Here is a 24,060-nt window from a genome sequence, read left to right on the forward strand (position 1 = left end):
GCAAAGAGAAGAAATCTAGTAAAGCATATACTTGATGGAAAAAGTAATACAGACCACACTTTCCAGTGTGTTAGTACAAACAGGTCTAGGAAAGTTATTAGAGCTTATGTCCTAAAGGCATTGAGTCTTGTGTGCTACTGTAACAAGAAGAACTAAAGTTGCTCAGGTTATAGAAAAAAGTGAAAAGATATAAGAGCAGTTATTTAGATCAAGAGATAGGAATAGTGGTTCCCTATGAGGTTATTCTAAAATTGTTGGTTTTCATACTAGAGTGCACCTAAGCATAGCAGTTATTCTGAAGTAAGAGTTCTGCAAAGAGGTAAAGCAGCCAATTTTAGCCAGCACCTGGATGATTATGAAGTCTGTGGTCCTCCAGCCACACTTTGGTGAACACTGTCATGGAATTATCATGATGCTCCTTACCAAACCTCAACCAAAAGGGAGGCTTCCTTGTAGAGTGAGAAGCAAGCAAAAAAGAATACAGACTGTGTAATTCCATTTCTATAGAAATCTAGAAAATACAATCTAATCTAGTAACAGATGTAGATCACTGGTTGCCCAGAGAAGATGATGAAATGGAAGGATGGATTACCAAGGGGCATGAGGAAGCTTGGGGGATGATGGAAATGTTTGTTATCTTGATTGAGATGATGGTTTCAGAGGAATACATATGTCAAAACTAATCAAATTAAAAAACACTAAACATGCATAGTTGAAAGTTATATCTAAATAAAGGTTTTAAGATGAGACATATCTCTATAACAATATAATCTATGATATTTGAAAATGTTTGCATGGTAGACTGCTACATGTTTTAATTATTTATGGAACCTTGCATTAATTCTCATTAAAAATATAAATCATTTCTTTGAACTTACGGGGAAAATAATGGAAACAGATCCTTAATGGTTGAGTATAGGAAATGGAATATTATAATTGTCAAAGAAAATGATAGGACATTATCATCTTATTACACAAAATTACACTATTTCCCGTCTCCCAGGAATAAAGCCCTGAGCTCAGTGAGCCCACTCTCTGACCACATAGGTTGTTTCTTTGCCAGTGATTGTGTTTATATCTTTTCCTCAGAAGATTCTTTTTACCTAATACCCTGTGGTAGCCAAACAAAGAACACCCAATTCTGTGGAAGTTTTGTTTCTCCATCAGATAGTAGCAATATTAGGTTTCATAGCCGAGTCAGTCTAGAGCTAGGGAATGTGATGGTAACCCCCAATATGTGCAAATAGAGTGTGCATTTCCTACCTGGCTATCCCGGCTGGGAATTGAATGCAGAGTTGAATGATCAGGTATGATCTCTCACTTGGAGCAGTCGGAACACCGTGCTGTGGGACTCCACTTTTGCTTGTCTCTCTGGATCAGGTTCCATTCTCCCTTTCCAGCCTCATGTCTTGCTGTAGACACAACAAAACATTTATAGGCCCAAGTCCTCTGAAGCCTATATCCACTTAGAAATTATACCCCATCCCAACCATTTTTTAAGCCAACTAATCACTACTGATATTCACAGAATTAGAGCAAGTGTCACAGTCTCCCAGACATTCTCTCTGAACTCTCCTTACTCTCCCTCTCACCTTTAGAATGCAGGTGAAGTATCTCTCCTACATGCTGCCATAGAATATCTTGGCAAATCCTACACTGTGTCAAAATTGACTCCTTCATTTTCTCTCCCCTTCCCTTTATTCTTTTGTTCCTAGTATGCTAGGACAGAGATTTTTGTCTTTCTATTCTGTGTCCCCAGTGCCCAGGTCTTGTACGTAGAAGTTTAATAAGTGTTGATTGAGTGAGTGAACGTGTCTATTGATTGATCTCTCATACGTGCCAAGATCTTCTAAGAAAATATTCTTATCAAATACTCCAAATTATTTTTACTATATTGACGTTTATATGTACAGATGTACAGTAAGAATCACAAGGAATGTACCAACCTGAGATGTTGAAGATGGAAAGCCCTGGTACTTGGCTTCACCATAAAGAATTAGCATATGGAAGATGAGATGTGAGGCTAGTGGAAAAAGGAAACAGACTCAAGCCATGTCCTCAAAACATCCTCCCCCCAAGTTTTTTGGATTTGTAATTTGTGTGTAATGCCTTATTTGAAGACTATTCTTAAACAAAATTACTTGTATTAATATTAATGCACTTCCAATTATAGGTTGTTTCTTCTCTGGAGATCATTCTAAGATCTTTTTTAAGAATAATTTTTAAATAATTATGTGTATATAGTATTTCACTTGCCCAAAGAGGAGCATTAAGTATAATAACTGCAGGTAAATTATTATCATTATATACTTACCCAGAACAAACAAAAATGCTTAGACTAAATGCATACAAATAATTCAAAATATCAAATTTGTGGTGGAAATATATGGGTTCCGTGCTGAATCACTCAAGCATGAGATTCCAATCAACCAAATCATCCCACAGAAAATCTGTATATTCCATGCCCTGTGCCACTCTCTGCCTACTATCCCACACTGTTCTTTCTGCTCTGAACTGGAACACTTGTATTGTAGCCAGAGGAAAACATCAAAAGACCTGGGATCCCTGTGCCTGACCCAGCCCTGTCCCCAGGATGAAACTGTCCTGGAAAGCAAGAATGCCAAATGAGATAGCAACACGTCTCAGTGGCTAGGCTCACTTGTGTTCCAAAATGAAGGATTCTGGCTGCTGCCCAGACATGGGTCACATGGCTGGGAAAGATGGTCCTTTGTGGCTCAGCCAGAAAAGAATTGATTGACCCAAAAGAGAGGGGGTCACAAAAGTATAAATAATTTGGTTACCAAGATGGGCAAAGAGAATAAGGATCAAGTTCATTGTTGAACAAGCTGATGTCTTGTGTGTGCATTCCTTTCACTTTTTCCCTATTTTTTCTTAATAACTGCAGGTTTGATAAGTTGGGTCAAATTTAGTGAGGTGTGGTGAATTTTCATTGTGAAAACAGAGAAAGCCTCAGTTTGTGATGTTCTGTACTGGAACTTTCCGATGAAGAAATATATGGCACCACACACAGTTTTCTCTTTTAAATTGGGGGGGGGGGGCGGGGGGCAAAAAGAAAGTGCTGAGTAATTCTTCAGTCTTCAGTGGGTAATTCTGTTGCCTGTCTTTCAGCAATTCTACAACAATAACTAGTACTTAGTTGTTTTATAGAACATTATCACAGATATTTTTCTTAGTGAATCCTAGCAACAATCCTTTCAGTGATTGCTAATGTTAGATACTCATTAAATTTCCAAAATTATCCCACCACTTTATTCTCCCCCAGGCCTGCCTCTGCCCTCAACCTACAGGGCTCATAGTCAAAAGGACGAAATTCCGAATTGCGGGAAGATGAAGCCAATCGGTGAATTCGCTCTTCAGTTTATCACGTTCCTTACCTTTAGTGACTTTTGTTGTGTATTCTTTTAAAAAGCAAGATGGTCTGTGGAATAGAAGGCTTCCTTAAGCCATAATTCTCCTGTAACTAGAATTAAACCCAAAAGTAACCTGCCCATTTATTTACCCTTCCTTTGCTTCTGAAGATAATTTAATTCCTGCAAGGAATCATTAATTCATTGTTATCCTGATATTATGGAAATATCCAATTAGATGGGGTAAATGGATTTTTTAGATAAATTCAAGTAATTTTTGAAAACATATTAACTGGCTAACCTCAGCTATGTACCAGAGATATTATACGATGATCTTCTAGCAGTAATAGTCTGAAGAAATATAATGGCTCACATTCTATTTTATTCTTTATTAAAACTCCAACTGGTACCCTGCCTGACTTGTGTTAAGCCTAAATTCATTTCTTCTAGACCTTAAGCCTGCCGACTTACTTATGTCTGTAGCTTTTACCCTCCAATATCTATAAGACCTTTATATTTAATAAACATTAATCAAGAAACCCTTTGGTACAAACACTGTCTTGTGCACAGTAGGAGAAAAATGGATACGAAAAGGACAAAATTCTTTAAAATGAACTCGAAGTGAAATGAGGTAGACAGTAAATTTAAAAATATATATATTACAATTCATTGTTAAATAATGTTAAACTAAAAGATGGCAAGAAAGAAATGCTCCCACCAAAAGCCTTAGATCATCCGTGACTCCACAAGTCATGTCTTGTGTCCCATCCCTAAGCAAGTCCTGTGACTCTGTCTTTAGTACACAGAATGTGGTCACTTAAAAGCCTGTTCTGTACCCCTCTCAGGCCAAGCAGAGTCACCATCACCTCTCTTTGAAGACTGCCTCTTAACTGGTCCCCTGCTTCTTTCTCCTTTTCCTCCCTGATCCCTGAACATGCCCCTTTGAGTGGCTAGCTCACTCAAAGTAAAAGCCACACTCCTGTGAGGCCCTCCCTGTCCTGGCCCTGCACTGCCTGTCTCTGAGTTCCGCTTCTGCGGTGTTCCTTCTCACCACACTGCTCCAACAACACAGCCTCTTTCCCCCAGGGAAAAAAATCCCAGGCATGCTGTGTCCTCAGGGCCTCTGCACCAGCTTTTTCCTCCTCTGCACTGTTCTTGCCCCAGAAAATGACACATTACCTCCCTTTCAGTTCTTTACTGAAATGTTGCCTTCTCAGTGAGGCCCTCCCTTGTCACCTCATTTTCAGCATCAGCTTCTGCTCGCCAATATTTCTGTCCTCTTTCCCCGCTTTATTTTCTGATTGGCACTTACCACTAACTAGCAATATTACCTATTTTATTTATTTTTGTTGTTGTTGTTGTTGACTCTGTCCTCCACTAGAATGTAGGCCTAATGGGGATAGTGGTTTGTGTCTTTTTCTAACTGCTTTGTCACTAATGTCCAGAAAAGGGCCTGGTGCACAGTAGGGTATCCCTGACTATTTCTGGAGGAAGTGATTAGAGGACTGCTTATTAATATTAGATAAGTGACTTGACAACTCCTGGTACTTTGCTCAAAGAAGATTGCGAAGAGGCCTGGGAAAAGTCCCTTTCTCATTGTGATGGGATGATCTTGTTAGTTGACATTTGGCCTCGGAAGATTTGGGGAGGTTAATCCCAGGGAACTCTCCCAACATGATGTTCTCACTAACATGGAGATTTTCTCATATCTACAACTAGTCTTGCCCTCTGGAGAAAACACTAAGCCTGTAGGAATGAAGCTTCTCAGTCACTTAGCTTTGGGGAAAAGTGAGAGAGCATGAGAACTAGAGGTGGAGTTGGAAGAGAATTCATGACCATTTCACCTCTTGCTGTCAACCGAGTCTTATGTGAGTGTATCCCATACTCATTTTCCAGGAGTTAAATGAAATTGTTCAGTCTGTTTCTTTTAATAAATTGATTATGCTTCACCCAGTTTCACATGCTTTCTACTTCTTCTGGTGATTGTGTGAGGTGCAAGAATACACTAATAGGATCACAGTTGGCCACACATTGAAAATGGGATATCAAGTGAAAAAGAATCTGTTTCCATTGTACTGTAACCCACAACTTTCTTTGGTAGAGCCATTACCTGCTGTGATAATAGGATCAAGCCTTTGTAAGACCCAAGTATCTCTCTTAGGATGTGGTGGCGTTGGTGGGATGTTGATGTGGCTCACTTGCACTTGAGAACTTGCATTGCTTTGGCCCCTTTTTTGGAGGGTGGGGGAAGACTGGTTTAAAATGTTGCTTCCTACTAAAAAAAAAAAATGCGGTTACAGGCTTGGAACAAATAGTTGCGCATGCTAATCACTCCCAAATCTGGATATATTTCAGGGTGTTTTGACAGTTTTCCCCACATAACATCTGTACTTAAGAAGCCTCACTGCTATTGGTAAAGTATGGACTTGATTTCTCTGCTCACATCCAGGGCGCTGCATGGTTCTGCCCTGCTCTCCCCAGAGCTCCCGCCAGGCGCTCCCCTACAGGCCTTTCCATCCTCCATGAGTGTGAGCTTACACGGCCATTCATCTCCAGGCGGTTATGTGCACCATCACTGACAACTCCCTCCGCATCTCATACACACTGGGCTGCTCCCCTACTAAAATTTTCCAAGCCACGTGTTCCACGTTTCTTTTCTCTGCCATGCTCCCAGCTGTTTTGTGCTGTTTTGATGTGTCTGTTTGCATAGCACTGTCGGACTCTATGCATGAAAGGTGTGTTGTCGACATGAATGGTTTTGAAAATGTTTCTGTAAAGAACCTGCCTCACTTGTCATCAGGGAGAAGGAAGCTTGAAGCCCCAAAGGTGTAGAGGTCAGGAACTCCTGCTGGAATCTTTGCCAGATTGTGTATGCCCACAAAGAAAAGAAGCCCAATAAAATGCGATGTGGTCTCTACCGATATAAAGCATAGAGGAGTCTCTCCTAAAAAATTAAATAATAATAGGCAGTGGTGACATAAAAGATAGGATTCTGCCATAGACTAAAAGGCTTTAAAGTACAATATATACTATATTGTGTGATGGCATTGTGCTGGCATCATCACAAAAGGACAAACATCTGTGCAGAACTCAGGTAAACATCGTTGTTGGCTTTATCTTGGTCAACACAGTGTTAGTCTGGCAAGAGACCCAACCAGAGTGGAATGGAGCACACTAAAAAAGGGCATGCAGCTGAACCCCATATTGCTTCCTGGAGGTCAGGATGGAATCTGCTGTCCTTTGTGTGACCCATCAGACAGTCCTGTATGCTGTTCTTAGGTAAAGCATAATTTCAGAATTATCCCCTTTCATTTAGATTAGAAAACCCAAGGCCCACAATTCCACAGCTGGAAATAGCAAAGTTGATGGGATCTGAAAAGGGAAGACAAACTCAAAGGGAAGATGGGACCCAAAAAAAGAAGAAAGCACTTGTGTGATAGGAGAGAACTTAGAAAATTCATTCCTAACAATAAGAGTGTTATATAGCTTATCTATCCCTTTTCCAACCATTTCTTCAAAGGATGAATTTGGTGTTTCAGACTGGAGAATTAGTTCAGCTTCTGGATGCTTCTCCAATTTTCCCTACCAAGTTTGCTATATTTGAGTGTAGACCTTGTAAAGACAAGCTTTGAGAACATATTTGCTGTTCAAAGACTGGCTAGGGCCAAGATATGTGGGTAAGATGCACTTTTCTCAGATTCTTTCCTTAATCCTCCAAAAAAAGGTTTGTCCCAAGTTTGCATGCTCTCCTTATGTTACCCAAGTGTCTTTGCCAATCTTTCACTTGCTGTCTTTGGCCACTGTTCCCCCCTAAAAAGATAACTGAAAAAATATGCTTCCTGGGTTTGTTTAATATCCAAAGAAAAAATTGGTACAGCCAAGATTGGCTTTATCAGCTCAAGCATTTTTTAATGACTTGGTCTCTCTGTGATTCCTTCTCATTCCCCTGTGAAACTAGAGATTCCCAATTGTTACAACACATCAATTTATTTTGGATCCTCTTTTTAGTTAACTAATCAAAATATTATTTCACAGGCATTATTTTATGTGTTAGTAATGGAGCCAAACTTTTCTATTGATATTTTCCCCTTAGGGACAAATTTTTTTTTAAAAAATTATGTTTTTCCCTAAAAAAAAAAAACATTCCATGGCCAACAAAACTAGTACCATGTACTCTTTAAGTCCTTTGTGATTCTTGCTTTCTCTAATAAAGTCATTTGGCCCAGCCATAAATTTTTCTAAATGAAATAAACATTCTAAACCTCTTTCTAGCCTTTCTCAATATTCATGTCCTGGGGTTTAGAGTCTCATTTACCCTGTGCTCTGCCCCTCTGCATTCTCAAATTCTTGTGCTTTCTACTCCACATAGCTGGAGGATTCCATTTAAATCCTATCAGGTTCTTTTTACAGCTGAAATAGGACCCCCTCTGAGGTCATTTCTAGACTACTTCCACTGCCTTATTGATATGTAAAAAATGTCTTCATCATACCCCCCCAACCAATTATTTTTAAATTCACTCTTTAAAGTAAAATAAAGTAACAGAGCCATGAAAATAGAAAAGCTACAACTTGGCTCTTTTCTTTTTATCTTCATTGGAATGGCATTTTTAAACACAGGCTTATGTCAGACATTGAACAGCCTCCACACAGGAATGAATGTTTTGATTAAAAGTTATTTAATATCTCTGGTTCCTTGGACTTCTGCCTAAAGCTGGAGATATTCTTAGCCACAGGTCTTGTGCCTTCTTTGATAAGATAGAAAACGGCCTCAAAATCTAGAGAGAATAAATGGCATTCTCAAAATAGTCATTTGCTTGCATAGGTGTTTCTATCACAGAGGATACTGATAAGTTACAAATTAGGAAGCCATGTTGGGGTGGAGGAAAGAGAAATTCACCAGTAGGGACACCTTGATCTGGATGTTCACCGATGCTAGGCCTTTAGGTAGAAATCAGAGTTAGGATACAGTGTTCACATGGCAAACCTTAAAAACAATTATTCTGTGTGGGCCAAACATCCAATTTTCTTGCATTTGTGTTCAGAGCAATGCAGGTTAAACAAAAGACACTTAAGCAAGTTGATAGTTAAAATGAGATCTTATTTTTAACTTCTTTCAATGTAAAATAATGGAGATGGATTCTAGTAACAACTAAATGACAATACAAAAGGAAAAAGAAAAACTTTGTTCCAAAATACAAATAGGATTTTGGCTCAATAAGTTACTTTAGCTTCAGAGATAGTATTGTTCTCAGTGCAGCCTCTTTTCTTCAACTGTCATCATTTTGAGGCAAAATATTTACGGAACATTAAATTGTTTTTCCAGCTTTCCCACAGCATTTCATGCATTTAGATATTGATGTGACATAGTTAGAAGCTGAGCCCTCCGGACCTGTATTGTGTGATGGTATTGTGCTGCTGTCATCACAGAATTCCATTTTTTCCAGCCCCCAAGGTCCTGTCCGTACTTGCTAACAGGTCATCTGGACGGTGACTCCTATGTGCTCAATGGCGTGAGTGTTATCACAGTAACCTTGGCAACCAAGCTAGCTCTGACTTATGCTGTATCATAAAATTAGATAACAGAATTGACATTTAGCTACATGTCTGTCATACAAATTAAGCTCTGGAGAATGATGTTCTTTACAGTCATGTGCCTTAATATGGAAATAGAAGGCACCAATTAGAATAATTTTATACATATGCATACTATTCCACATTTAGGTAGAGGATATATTTCCTCAATTCTTTCTCTATGATATTGAACCTCACATATTGTCATATTATTCTCACTGTGCCAAAATTCATGGTGGCTTTATTTTATGATCAGGACAAAGCTTATAGCAGAATTTCATCAGATACCCGATATAAATAGGATTATGAATAATAGAAAACTCAGCCTTTAAAAAAATGTAAAATTCAAAGCATTCTTGGCTTTACTGGGTACTGTTATTTATGCTGATTGGAAGTAAGACTGAGCGCAGAATATTCCACAAACTAAATCAGAATCCCAAAGACAAGACATGCTTCCCTTTCATTTATATATTTGTGCATATTTTTACACATATTATTTCAGCACCCAAGAATCTTTGATAATATCTTTATTTCAAGAAGATTCTAACCCTGCAGACTAATACATTCATCTACTGGGAGTCCTGGGTTTTCTTTTATAATTCAAAATATTTTAAATTTAGGACTTTCCCTTCTATTTGCTATGGTCTGGTGCAATTTTTCTTGGATATAACTTAAAGACTCAACTTGTGAATTACGTTTAATGTAAGCACCCTGCAGTTTTCTGCATTGCAAATGATTATTTTTAGAAATTTTATGGTCGCCTGCATATATTTGTTTGTCCTCATTGATATGTAGGGGGGAAAGCTCATTAATGATTTAAAAAGAAGGTGTTTTGATTCATTGACTTGATTCTTCTCATTACATAAACAATAAAGGCAATAAATTAACATCTAATAAAATTAGAAGAGTTTATTTCTGAACTTAGCTGCAAGATAGTCTTGAATCCATGCACGCAGCTGTTTCTGTTTTTTTATATTCTTCTGCCTCACTGTTTTGAAAGTCATTATTGAGCATATTTTAACCTGGAATGATGGTTTATAATTCCTATTTAGCAGATATCCATCAAACAATATTTGAACAGCTGTTTTATAAAATGGTTCTTTGCCTTCTAGAATGGTAAGTTATTATGTGAAAATAGAAGGTCCATGTCAGAGTTCACTATAAACCAGTTTTCCTTTTCTCTGTATACCTGCTATGTATCATGTATAACATTTGAAAAATCTAATTCCAATATTTTCTCACCTTATTAGCCCTCTGTCTAATTCTTGTTGAGCTGTATGTTAAATACTGTGCCTTATACCTAGTTTTTTTAAAAAGTCAAGATTCCTGCAAGTTCAGGATTTTTCTTTTTTGGAAACAGATAAGTGGTTGTGCTCTCTACATGTGTGCCTAAGTGAGAAGAAGGGCAGAAAGCCTTCTGTGTATTTGCTGACCCTGAGCAGCAAATACTTGTGACATTTTCGGCAGTGTTTAAACTGTTTGCTTTATCTCATTGGGTCAAGTCATCGTCACCTTTATGTTTCAAACTGGTAAAAGGTAGTTTTTATTGTTTTCTTTTATCTTGAAACTATTTCTTGTGAACAGAAATAGTTCAGCATGTTATGGCTCCAGGACTGAGTTAAGTTGGGGTAACCGTCTCTACCGGAAAATAAACGTCATTGGGAACTTCTCGGTGCATAAGCATTCTGCAGTGCGAGATGAAAATGGACTACCAGGCTGTGTTGGTGCTGGAATGTGGGGGCTTATCAGGCTGTTTGCATGACTTAGAGATATGTTTTAATATCTTTTAATATCTGGCCTTTTTTTTTAACTGTGACATGACATGGCATTAGATGAGTGGTAAAAGAAAAAAAGTTAAAAGGCAATACGAGCTTCTTCTGTGATTTCCTTTTTAGGTCTGATGTTGTGGTCCTCTGTTTTTCAATTGCTAATCCCAATTCCCTAAATCATGTGAAAACCATGTGGTATCAAGAAATCAAGCATTTTTGCCCTCGCACACCTGTTGTCCTTGTTGGCTGCCAGCTTGATCTCCGCTATGCCGATCTGGAGGCTGTTAATCGAGCCAGACGCCCATTAGCCAGGTAAGCCAATGCTCGGGGTTTCAGGGCACAAAATAAGAGTTGGAGGTAGCAGGTGTCTCTGAGCCTAGCATTCTATTCTGGTTCTGGGATCCCATTCGATCAGTCATACACTGTAAGTCAGCCTGTCCAGCATGAAGGGCTGTGCCTGACATCCTTCTCATGCTCAGAGCATCATCTCTTATGTTGGAGCCATGTTTTAGTAAAATGGTTGACCAGTGCTTGAATTGACTTCTCTGAATATGAAATTGTTCATGTAGGAGTACTTTCAAATGTATGAAGTTTTATCCAAAATGTTAGTTGCCCATAATAATGTCAATAATGACATAAAATTAATTAAGGCTCAAAATGATCAGCCATAATTTTTGGCCCCAGGGAATATCGGGTTCATAGAGATATGCCCTTCCAAGTGCTCTTAACTTCCCTAATACCCCTTAGTCCAACCTGAGAGAACATATCCCAAAAGAACAGTGTCCAATTCTTAAAAATCATTTCAACCTATAGTTAATTGCAGGGGGAAAAAAAAGCAAACACTATTTTTTAAATGTCTCTAGAAGTCCTTACTTGTGTTTTCAAAGTGTCACAATTTTCTATAAATCCACTTGAATGAGTATTTGAGATAATATGTTAAGTATAGTACTTGGTCCACAGTAAAACCTCCATAATGTTACCATTATGTGGATTCTAACTTTGGGGATAAATAAGTTTTTTGAAACATGTTCCCCCTCAAATTCCCTTTGTACCTTGGTATCTTCTTTTTCATGTTTATGGTTGTTTTTTATTTTATTTTATTTTTATTTTTTTGCTGGAGAGCAAAGCTTTTCAAAACATTTTGATATTAATACCTCGCTTTGATGTTTGCCTTAATAGGCTTGTCACAAAATTTTATGTGAGTGCAACACTATGTACTCTTACAATGAAAGCAGATGATGTTCTTTAGATAATTTCTGATGCCCTAGGTACATTTTGGATAACATTTCTGAAAACACTTTATATTCAGTCTTTTCACAGTCCCTATGTTCATAAATGCATGGACTAGGAAATGAATATTAAGAGCCACATGGGTATGTGGAAGACTGGAGGAGAGGGTCGCAGAGCTACAGAGAACGGCAGAGAAGACAATCCTTCTGTAGAGCAATTCCGAGAAGGAGGTGGCATTTGAACTATGTCTGGAGAATTTCATATTAGCAAATTTCAAGTCAGCCTTAGGAACAAAGACCACACAATGCCAGCAGGAACAAGCCTTGAAATTCAATCTTTTCTGCACTTCCCTTCTGCCTTTGACAACACCCTATGATTTTCCATCTTTATCCACCCAGGTTTCCAAATCCAAATTCCACCTATTATCAGTTTTCTCTCCTGAGACCAGGACCTGTCATATATATTACCTTTGGTGTTAAAGACCAAATATTTATTTAGAAGATTGGTTCCTAAAAACATGTCCCCAAATCAAGAAGGTGTTTTTAGATAGTTGTAACACCAACTCACCTCTTATCTGTGTTCTGGAATCTGTTGGTTCCTTCACATGATTATGCCATAACTGCGTGGCTATACTTTTTGTATATTGGCCTTCTGGGTTCGATTAGATTGGAAATGGGCCTTGTGTGCCAGACTAAGGGGTGTGGACTTTATTCCATGAGCTTTGTGGAATTATAGGAAATGAACACAGAAGTGCTGCTGAGCCCCACTTTGTTATTTAAGGACTGCTCTTGCAGCAAGGAGGACTGTGAGCTAAAATTGAAAATTTTGAAGACCAATTAAGAGGCTAATGGACCAGTCCAAGCAAAAAATAGTAAGGGCCTGATGAAGGGAGTGGATGAAAAGAGAAGGAGAAACATAGGAAAGAGGATATATGAATCCAGTAGACTTAATAGCTGTTGATGTGGACCATTTACCTGGAGTAGGAGAGTCTAGACTCTCATGGCTTAGTAGAGACCTGTCAACAATTTGCAAATATGACCTTATGTAAACCTTTTAAACTTCCTGCCTCAGTTTTTCTCAGAATATAGAACAAAAATAATACCTGATAGAGTTATTGTAAGGCTCAAATAAAAAATTTAAATGGATGCATTTTAAAGTTATAAAGCTAATTTTAAGCATACGATGATGATGATGAAGAAGAAAGTGATAAAGATGATGATGGTAGCGATAATGATGGTAACATTTGGAGGTTTTACTGTGGACCAAGTACTATATTTAACATATTATCTCATTAAAACTTTTCATTAGTTTTTTAAAGATATGGATAATCATTATCATTATACCTGTTTTATGGCTTAATGAGGTTAAATAATTTGCCCAAGAACAAATAGCTAGTAAAAAGACAATAGTTACTGCTCTTACTACTGAAACCATTTTTATCTGTAGTCATAAATCTTTTACGTTTGAAAGGCTTGTGTTTAGTAGTTGATTTTTTGAGATCCTTATTAAAGCTTGAATAGATTTTTAGATGTATAATTAAATTAGGTGCTTAGGTAGACACTGGTGACTATTTTTCTCTAAAATAAGGCTGATTATAATTTTTAAAAATATTCTATTTCAGGCCCATAAAGAGAGGGGATATTTTGCCCCCAGAAAAAGGTCGAGAGGTTGCAAAGGAACTTGGTATACCATACTATGAAACCAGTGTATTTGACCGGTTTGGAATCAAGGATGTATTTGACAATGCCATTCGCGCAGCGCTGATTTCCCGCCGGCACCTGCAGTTCTGGAAGTCCCACTTAAAAAAAGTCCAGAAACCTTTACTTCAGGCACCCTTCCTACCTCCCAAAGCCCCTCCACCAGTCATCAAAATCCCAGAGTGTCCTTCCATGGGGACTAATGAAGCTGCCTGTTTACTGGATAATCCACTGTGTGCTGACGTCCTGTTCATCCTTCAGGACGAGGAGCACATCTTTGCACATCGAATTTACCTTGCTACCTCTTCTTCCAAATTTTACGATCTTTTTTTAATGGAATGTGAAGAATCCCCAAGTTGGGGTGAAGGAGTTTGTGAGAAAGAGATGCAGAGCAGGCCTCTTCAGGGCCGGACGCTGAGTCTTGATGCAGATGAGGAAGGGGAAGAAGGTGCCCCGAGGAGGCCTCAGGCCGATCAGGGGATGTCTCCAAGCAAGAACCTGTTGGAGACTCCGGGGCTGGAAGCTGAGGGCTCCGTTACTGAGATGCAGCCTTTGTCAGGCTGGAGCAAAGGGTTCATTGGCATGCACAAAGAAATGCAGGTCAATCCCATTTCAAAGCGGGTGGGCCCCGTGACTGTGGTCAGGATGGACTCATCAGTCCAGCCAGGCCCTTTCCGGACCCTGCTCCAGTTTCTTTATACAGGTCAACTGGATGAGAAGGAAAAGGATTTGGTGGGGCTGGCTCAGATCGCAGAGGTCCTCGAGATGTTTGATTTGAGGATGATGGTGGAAAACATCATGAACAAGGAAGCCTTTATGAACCAGGAGATTACGAAAGCCTTTCATGTCAGGAAAGCCAACCGGATAAAAGAGTGCCTCAGCAAGGGGACATTCTCAGGTGAGCAGGTCCCCTGGTGGAGCCATGTATACCTTTGGTGGTGTTTTATCAAACATTAGCCAAACTAAGAGAAGGAAAGGTTAACCGTAATTAACATTTACAAGTGCTTATTTTTTTTCCATGTACGTTTCTAAGCTGAAGGTATTAACTTATTTAATTCTCATCAGTCTTATTGGTTATTCCCTATTTTGCAGTTGGGAAAACCAAGGAACAGAGAGGTTAGGTAATTCACACATGATGACACAGGCAATAAATGGTAGGAGGGGTACTGGAACCCTTTGTTGGTTAAAGAAATCTGTTTCCTAAACTGCTATGGCACCACGCTGCTCTTCGGGGTCAATCAGATGTCCCTGAGCCTGTCTCTAGCCAGCTTGATGCTTGCAGTACCCTATCAGCATCTGTTCCTTGATCAAGTCTTTTTTTTTTTTTTTTAAGTTGTACATGGACACAATACCTTCATTTTATTTATTTATTTTTATGTAGTGCTGGGGATCCTTGACTTTCAGTAGTGATCTTTGGTCCTAAGCCCACTGAATTCCTTCCTGCACCTGAGTTTGGTGGCCCTTGCCTTCCTATGAGGGGTGTCTCATCTGTTCCATCTCCCTCCTTCTCTGCCCTTATGCTATTCTGTAGTTTTCCTGACCTTGCTTTGTCTTTGATATTTATGCTGATTGTTCTAAAATTGACCTCTGGGTGGGTGTGGGTGTGGGTGGGTATGCATTTCATTGGAAAAAGTTGACTTCCGGAATTCTATTTATATGGATACCTCTATTTTTGTCTATCCTTCCTAGCCCCTGCCATGGTCCTACCCATTTAGCAAGTGGTCACTGAGTCTTTTAATTAACTTTAAAGCTTATGAATAATATTTACTCCAAACACTGGTCATTGTGGTGTATAAACAGCCTTAAAAGTTAATGAAAGAACGTGCCACAGACCTACAGTAAGTTAAACTAAAGTTGATTGAATCACCCTCCCCTTACTGCAGAGACAAAACCGAATGAGGGGTGGGAGACTCACTAGGAGGCTCCCATTTTTAAAAAATTATGAAAAACAACTTAGGGATAATTAAAGAAATTTGAATATGAACTAGACAGTGGATGACATCAAGAAATTATTTTTAATTTTCTTAGGTGGAATAATGAGATTTTTTTAGGAGAATGTTCTTATTTTTAGAATATTCATGATAAAGTGGTTAGGAATGAAGTATCATTATCTGTTAAGAAAAAAATAAACGTGGCAAGATGTTAACAATAGGTAAATGAGTGATTGTTGTACAGGTTGAACAACCCTAACCTGAAAATCCAAAATCTGAAATGCTTCAAGATTTCAACTGCTTGATTGCCGACAAAGTGGACAGTTCCATATCTGTCCCCCACATGACAGGTCACAGTCAAAATGCAGGGCTACTAAAAATATTGTAAAAAATTATTTTCAGATTATGCACATAAGGCATATATGAAACATATGAATTTTGTATTCAAACTTGGGTTCCATCATCAGGATATTCACTATATATATTCAGATATCCCAAAACCTGAACAAATCCAAAATCTGAAACACATATCCTCCCAAACATTCTAGTTCAAGGAATACTCAACTTATATTATTCTTTGCCTTGTTGTGTATGTTTGAAGTTTTTCATGAGGAGGAGGAGGGAAAATATCCCTTTCCTTTTTTGTTACTATATGGTTCAGAAAATCTGTGTCGTGACCTTGTATGTTATTTTAAATGCTTGTTCCTTATTGTGAAAATTGGGTGTGCCAAAAGTGGAGGTTGACGTGAAATCAGTGAGTACCCACAGAAGAGCCAGCGAGAGGGATACCGGTTGATGGACATGGTTGGAACAGAAGACTCTGAGCTTTGGGCAGAGCCAGCTCATCATTGTGTTCCCTCCATCCTTTGGCAGATGTGACCTTTACCTTGGATGATGGAGCCATCAGTGCCCACAAGCCATTGCTTATCTGTAGCTGTGAGTGGATGGCTGCCATGTTTGGGGGTTCGTTTGTGGAAAGCGCCAACAGTGAGGTATGTGCCTTCCTCCAGGACAAGTGGTGTCTTGTGAGTGTGTGTGCACGTGTGCTTATCTAAAATGTTGTAGCCAGATGACTTCAGTCTTTAACTGCTTCCATGAAATAGGGTGAAGCCACCCTTTTCTAATTATACAGTCAGGAGGTCCTGTGGGTGATTCATCTCATGTTCAAGCACCTGCACGTGCAATTCAGCCTTTCATCCTCACACCTGTCCTTGACAGTGAAGACATGGTCAACTGTTCCTTTTTAACAAATGTCACCAAAGTACTATCAAAACCAAGTATTAAGAGGGGCAGAACCTGATGTCTAGAAGTTCAGGAAAGTGAGGAGTTCTTCAGTTAAGTAAGTCCCAGGTCCTGTTCTGCCCTTAACCAGCCGAGGGACCTTAAGAAACCTCAACCTGGGCCTCAGGCTCCTTGCCTGCAGGTAAGGAATGAAGTGGCCGTAACCTACAGCACTCCACAGCTCTTTCCTTCCTTCTCTGCCCTTGCAGAAGGGGTAGGAGGGTTTGTCAACTGTAGGGAAACAGCATTGTAGCAAACAGTCATTCCTCTGAATGAATCCACTTCTCAGAGTGCATAGGTCTAGTGGAAGCAGCTGGATCATATAGCACCAAAAGAAGGACATTCTTAGAACAAAGCAAGCAATATTTCAGAAATGCTGTCTTTATTCTTTTATAGATTCCTTTGTGTGTGTGTTGGGGGGGGGGGGGAATTCCATTCAACTTTAGTCCAGAATGAACAAGCATTTTTGTTGAGTTTTGCAATTATTTTTTAGAATCTTTAAAAAAAAAAAAAACATGGGGACACCCCATCAAGTTTATTGTCCTAAGAGACTTCTTTTGCTTATCTCAGCACATCTCCAAACTTTCAGAAGAAACACAGAAAACAATAGCTAACTTTTCAAAAAGGGTGCTCACAGGAGAAATCTGAGCACTCCCATTATGACCCAGGAGCCTGCATTTGCATCCCCAAGTAGGGAACAGAATCCTAGAATCACAAGCCTGGGATGGCTGGGCCTGAGAAGGTCACTAGGCCACACTCCTGCTTCCAGAACAAACTGCAGCTGCTCCTAAACCACCATCTGCTGTTTGGGAAAAAGAGAAAAAGACATCAGAATTGTCTCACTACCTTCCTCTGAGTACCTACCAGCCTTTATAAATCAGAAGGTGTTCACTTGTAATTAATCCAAGTCTCTCCTGAGGGATCAAACTTGTGAGCCTTTTACCAAGATTGCTGCAGTGAGGGGGTGGGGATATGGCTCAGTTGGTAGAGTGCTTGTCTTGCATGCACAAGGCCATGGGTTCAATCCCCAGCACCAACAAAAAGCTTACTGCTGTGTGATGAAGCCTGCATCATTAAGGGACTATGGGGCTCAAATCATAACTCTTTCACTTAAAAGCTGGGTGGCCTCGGAAAAGTGACTTACCTTTCTGAGCTCCAGTCTTTCAATAATAACACCATACTGTGGTTGTGAGGTGTGAGAATCAACCCTTGCAAAGCACTTCCTAAGCGGCATAAGCAAAGGGCAGCTACCACCAGTCTTATTGTGATGATGATGGTATTCTTTACTTCAAAGAAAAATTCAGGGGGGGGCACCAATTAGTGAAACCTCATCCAATTGGCATTTTACTGACTTCAGTAATCTCCAGAAATAAAGAGCTCAGAGGCCTGCTCCCCTTATTTTCCTAGCTCACTCAAATGTGTGCTGATTGTGCAGCAGAGAGCCTGCTGTTAACTGAGCAGAGAAAAGTTGATCAAGGTCAGGAACCCAGGCACAAAGGGACGCTGTCTGAGCTGACCTCACGAATGCTAATCCCCTTTATCCCTTCACAGAATGGACTATAATCTTCTCCAGATTAGAATGTGCAGGAGAGGTGACCAAAACAAAAACCTTGGCAGCAAGCGTGAACGCACACATATTACAGGGTAGTTAATAGCTGCACTAGAGGTGGCCACCTGCTTAGCACACCCTCCGGAAAGATCAGGTCACTTAACTCTGAGAACAGCAGCTGAGGTCAATCTGTATGTGTAGATTGAAACCAGCTCAAAAAATAAAGACCATGGAACCAAGTCACCAAAAGTCCGCCAAAATTCCATTAGCCAGTACACTAGAAACCCATTTCCACCCTTTCCTGCCCCCTTTCTTTTATTTCCAGCATACACTATCATTTAGTAGTTATGAACTCTAGTCCCAGTTTGACCTTGGGCAAGTGACCAATCTTCTCTAAACCTGTTTCCTCCATCTATAAAATGGGGATGAAAAGAGAACCTTCTTCAGAGTGTAAATAAAGTAAGAGAATGCATGTGTAATGTCTCAAATGTGACACCTAGAACGTGTAAATGCTCAACAAATGTCAGAGACTGTTATCCCAGAGTATTCTTGTTAAATTCTTTCCATGAGGGGGCGAAGGTCTTTGTGCCTGAGAGACATAAGTGAAAATGTCCCCAGTTCCCTTTCTAAACTAAGAAAGCAAGATGATGGTGGTCCTAGGTGAAGGGAAGAGGCACTTGGTCAAAGGCTTGTAAATACCCCACAATTGATTTCTCCTGTCTTCACACTGGGGCTTGGTTTTCACACTTGGGATTTGGTTTTCCTAGGCCATAATTTAACTGTTGATTGTCTTGGGATAATCTGACTTCCCCCATGAAGTTCAGCCTATTTGGTGAGAGGGGGGAGAATTAATAGAATGCACATGCATATCCAGAAGGAATTATGCCTGTTGTTGCTTTAACATTTTTGTCCTTTAATATTCAAGAACACTATATCTTACATAGATCTTTTCTCATTACTTTTAATGTAGCAGTAAGCATAATTCTCTCCCCTGAGGTACTCAGCAAGTGGTTCATTAAAAATGCATGCCCGGCTTGTAGTAAGCAGTGCTCTAGATCTAGAATGCTTTCTCATTCTGTATGAGACTATCTCTAATTATAAGCCTAATGGTCTGAGCTAATCTTCACAATTAAAATTTTAAACCAACTGAACTAGAATATGCAACATTGTTTAGGATGGCATGTTCTCTTTCATTACTCACTTTTTAAAAATTTTTAGTTGTAGATGGACACAAAACCTTTATTTATTTATTTATTTTTCTGTGGTGCTGAGGATCGAACCCAGGGTCTCCTCCATGCAAGGCGAGCACTCTACCATTGAGCCACAATCCCAGCCCCCTCATTACTCATTTTTTTTTCTTTAAGCAACATTCAGCCGGTAGGATGTAAAACTTTGTATTCAATTTCTTCTGTAGCTTTATGTATATTATTTTTAAAGTGCTATCAAAGGTTGTTACACAATTAATTATAAATATGGACGTCACAGAACAGGCTTTGTTTTTAAAAAATCAACCAGTAGAGGGAAAAAAAATGCACGTTCTGAAAGTGTTTTTATTTTCATTTGATGGTTATTTCTAAGGGTCCCTAACATTATTTGCCAAAAAGAATCATCACTTCAAAACTTGTTAACGTCATATTAAACAAAAAGGAAACAGCAGGTCATGGGTGATTATAAACATCAGAGCACTCAGAGGACACAGGCAGGAGTGGGGCAGTGCTGCTCACTGGAATCTGTCATCTCCTGTGGCCCAAAATAACGTCTTTTAATTTAAGATGTCCATTTTCATATTTGTATTTCCAATGGGCATTTTTTTTCTTTAAGGCATGATTTAGAGAACACAGTCTTAGCAAACAGTGTTAAGACAATTTAAATATTTTCAAAACTGAGTGTCAATAAAGAAGAAACTTTTTTAAAAAATCTATCCCAGATTCCTCCCATATGAGATGAGGAAACTGAAAGTCAGAGAGGGTAAGTGATTTATCAAAGATTGCACAGTATTTTAGTAGCATATTCCTGGGCCTGCCCCAGACTCTTACCCTGTCCCTTCAGGCATTCTTTTCAGAGGCAACAGACGTCCCTGTACATGAGCGAGCAGAAGCTCTGCAGCTTGTATTAACAATTAGTAATATGGCACTTAGCACTTTGTAAAATATGGATACTTTGATTACAAAAAATTCAAATCTTAAAAGCTTCACAACTTAATCTTCAAATATCTAGAAAACCACTAATCCAAACATCATTCTAGAGTAATGAAATTTTGCTGTTTACATATACACAGAAACAAGTTTGTGCGAGCACCCATAAGGAACTTCATTATCTGTATAAGACAAATGCATGTGCATATCAATACATGTGTATGTAAGCATACACACAAGTACAGCCAGTATTAGACTCACTCAAATGGCAATTGATATTTATATTCAGGTGCAACTGGTAGAGGAGAGGGATAACTAACATTCCTACATCTGAATATTTCACACGGCCCAGTATGTGTATGGCTTTAAGATAATAATGTCAATAAGAGTTTTTATTAATCAAATTCTATTATATATGATGTTCTAGAAACTTGAAATGAGCTGGGCACAATAGTGCACACCTGTAATCCCAGTTGCTAGGGAGACTGACTCAGGACGATCACGAGTTCAAATCCAGCCTCAGCAACTTAGCAAGGTCCTAAGCAACTTAGTGAGACCCTATCTCTAAATATAAATAAAATATAAAACAATGAGCTGAGGATGTGGCTCAGTGGTTAAGCACCCCTGGGTTCAATCCCCGGTAACAACAACAACAAAAAAAAAAAAAAACCACAAAGAAAGAAACTTGATTATAATGACCCATGAAGCTTATTTATGGAATCATAAATATGGTTTTCACTGGCTGTGTCTCAAAGGGGAGTGTAGATTTCTTAATATTTCCAAGAATTTTTCTGGTCCTTCCATATAATATAATAAAGAATGACTCTACCTGCTGAAAATATATGCTCCCTCTGAGGTGGTTGGTGACTGCAAAGGAGAATAATATGGGAAGTTTTTATGACTTAATTCTGGAACCATAGGCCATGAGCTCCTTGTAGAATGCGGAAGATGTGTGTGTGGAGAGGGAAATAAATATATATGGGGGAGGTGCAGTTATGTGTACTATATAGATACAATCATGTTTTATATGGATGTAATCATATTTAGATATAGATCTTTATATCTTTATATACTGTCTACAGGTTTAAGTACCAGAATTAGGAAATTTATAACTGTTATCCTTTTAAATTAGAAATGTAATTCTTAAAAACTATTAGTGAAATGCAGCACATTATTGCTCTATAACCCAAACCTTTACTTCCTTGCTGTTAATGGCTTCAAGTACTGCACAGTAATTAGAAAAACAGTCTTTAGAAGAATGATACTCCTAAGTTTAAATCCCAGTCCCTACTTAATAGCTCTGTGACCTTGGACCTAAGCTTTAACCTCCCTGAACCTCAGTTTCCTTTTCTGTAAACTGGTAAAAAATAATGTCTCTTCCTCCTAGAGTGGAGATAAAAAGCAAATTGGATGGTTTATGTAGAAAGCTTAGCAAAATGACTGGTGTATAGGAGGCCTTCTAGAAAGGTTAATTTTTGTAATCATCAACATTCCAGTAGGAAAAGCTAGTGGCACTACTATGTACCATGCCAGGGTCTGTCTCATGGAGTTGGTTGGGGACCTGGAATAAAGAGTAGCTGCTTAAGAGGGTATATCCCTCTCCATCCTTGCCCACCTGTCTCAAACTGAACCTCCAGACAGCAAACTCCAGCATGCATTTATATGGACAATTCCAGGTCCTCGAGATATCTTGACAAGAGGACTGTACATCAGACCCCATCAGCCACTCCCCATAGATGTCCCAGCAGGGATTCCTTTGGATTTTCCAAATCAACTGAGACCTAATAATGTTCCAGTAGTTCTGAATCCAAGTGGTTGTAGGAAAAAATAATAAAGCATATATATGGCGCTAACACATATGGATAGAACATCAGAATCAAGCCAGTCACTGTGGCAACCAGGATGGTTGTCATCTCTCTCAACATCTTAGAGAGCAGGCGCTCTCCTGTGTCAGCAACAGTATGGCTTGCGCCCCCCTCCCACCCAACACCTGTCGTGTTTCTAGATTTCTTTCTTCCACAGTGGAGTATTATCAGTACCTGCCAAGGAGGGCCCATAATGTCACCACACGTTTTCAGCCCATTTGTCTGATTTATACATCTGAATAGCCATTTAAAAATTCCAAGTCAGACTTTGTCAAGTAGCTCCACTCTTTTGTCAACCACAAATCAAACCGTTATGTTCAAAGCCATAAATACTGAATGATTTCTACGCACAGCCTCAAAGCAGGTATCTGAGACTTGGCAGTATCGAATCCCACAGTTGGGATATTTATAAGCACATAGCCTGAAAATGAGCCTACTCCCTGATTTCTCCTGCAGAATTGAGTGTTTCCTGTAACATTTCAGGTACATCTCCCAAACATAAACAAGATGTCAATGCAAGCTGTATTGGATTATCTCTATACCAAGCAATTGTCACCTAACTTGGACCTGGATCCGCTGGAACTAATTGCCTTGGCAAACAGATTCTGCCTGCCACACTTGGTTGCACTTGCAGGTAAGGCTGATGACTTTGCACAGGGTCTGTCGTGTTCTTCAAGATCACATGTAAAATAAGAGCTCCAGGGAATAAAAAGGTATTTTTTATCCCCCCAAATAGGACTGTTTTATATCCGCGATATGAATTGATCAAATGTATCAGCAGTTCAAAAAATATTTTTTAAGCATCTGTTTTGTGCTAGTCCCTGTTAGGTGACACAGATATAATGGTAATTCAGGACCCTGCCCTGGAGGCACATGCTCTATGCATGCCGAGTCACTTGTGGGCACAGAACTTGAAATAAAAAGATTCTGTCACCAACATCCTATCATAATGTGTGCACAGACACAGTGTTTAAGGAAGAGGCAGTAGGTGCAGTGGCTAAGTATAGACTACAGAGCCAAATTGCCTAGTTTCTGATTTGGGTTCCACCATTTACTGGCCAATGACTTTGTCCTTTATAGAACCTTAGTTCTGTATCTCAGCTTTCTCTCTTTTAAAGCAGGAATAATATTATCTACCTTAAAGAGTTAGTGTGAAGATTAAGTGAGTTAAAATATATTAAGTCTTTAGAACAGTGTCTGGCTCCTAGTAAGCATTATGTAAGTGGTTTTCTTATAGCTATTTCAGAAAATGTTCTGACATTGTCAAGTTCATTTTGGGAAAAAAGAAAAAGGGGAGGTTTGGCTTAGCTTCAAGAACCTTATCTACAATTCCTAGTTTCGTTCAGTTGATAAACTGAAGCAGGTCTGTATAGGATATATGCATTTAGATATCTTTGTCAACTTTTTAAAATTTAAATCCTCTGCTTTGCTCCCCAGAGGTGTCAATTAGCAAACTGGATTTTTATTACTGTGGTTAGCTGATTCTTACGAAGAATGAAAGCAGAGACAGACAGTGCCTGTCTTATTCACTGGCCTTTCCCCTGTACATGGAAAAGTGCCTGAGCCTATTAGGCTCTCAATAAACATTTCTTGAATAATTGAGTGAATAAAAAAGAGCAAATGAATAAACCAACCCACCCTCTCTACACTTCACTTTCTGGCAA

General features: G+C 39.1%; 1 protein-coding gene across 5 annotated transcripts in view; it reads left to right on the forward strand.

Annotated features, from left to right (window-relative positions):
* Positions 1-24,060, forward strand: part of Rhobtb1 (Rho related BTB domain containing 1) — a 129,897-nt gene that overhangs the window by 95,098 nt on the left and 10,739 nt on the right. For all 5 annotated transcript variants that reach the window (XM_071611235.1, XM_071611237.1, XM_071611236.1 and 2 more), the window contains 4 exons: positions 10,835-11,020; positions 13,560-14,533; positions 16,440-16,558; positions 22,880-23,030. In XM_071611235.1, the coding sequence (XP_071467336.1) occupies positions 10,835-11,020; positions 13,560-14,533; positions 16,440-16,558; positions 22,880-23,030 (1,430 nt within the window). The remainder of the gene's footprint in view (positions 1-10,834; positions 11,021-13,559; positions 14,534-16,439; positions 16,559-22,879; positions 23,031-24,060) is intronic.

The sequence above is a fragment of the Marmota flaviventris genome, chromosome 4 (assembly GCF_047511675.1).
Source record: "Marmota flaviventris isolate mMarFla1 chromosome 4, mMarFla1.hap1, whole genome shotgun sequence".
Lineage (NCBI taxonomy): Eukaryota > Metazoa > Chordata > Mammalia > Rodentia > Sciuridae > Marmota > Marmota flaviventris.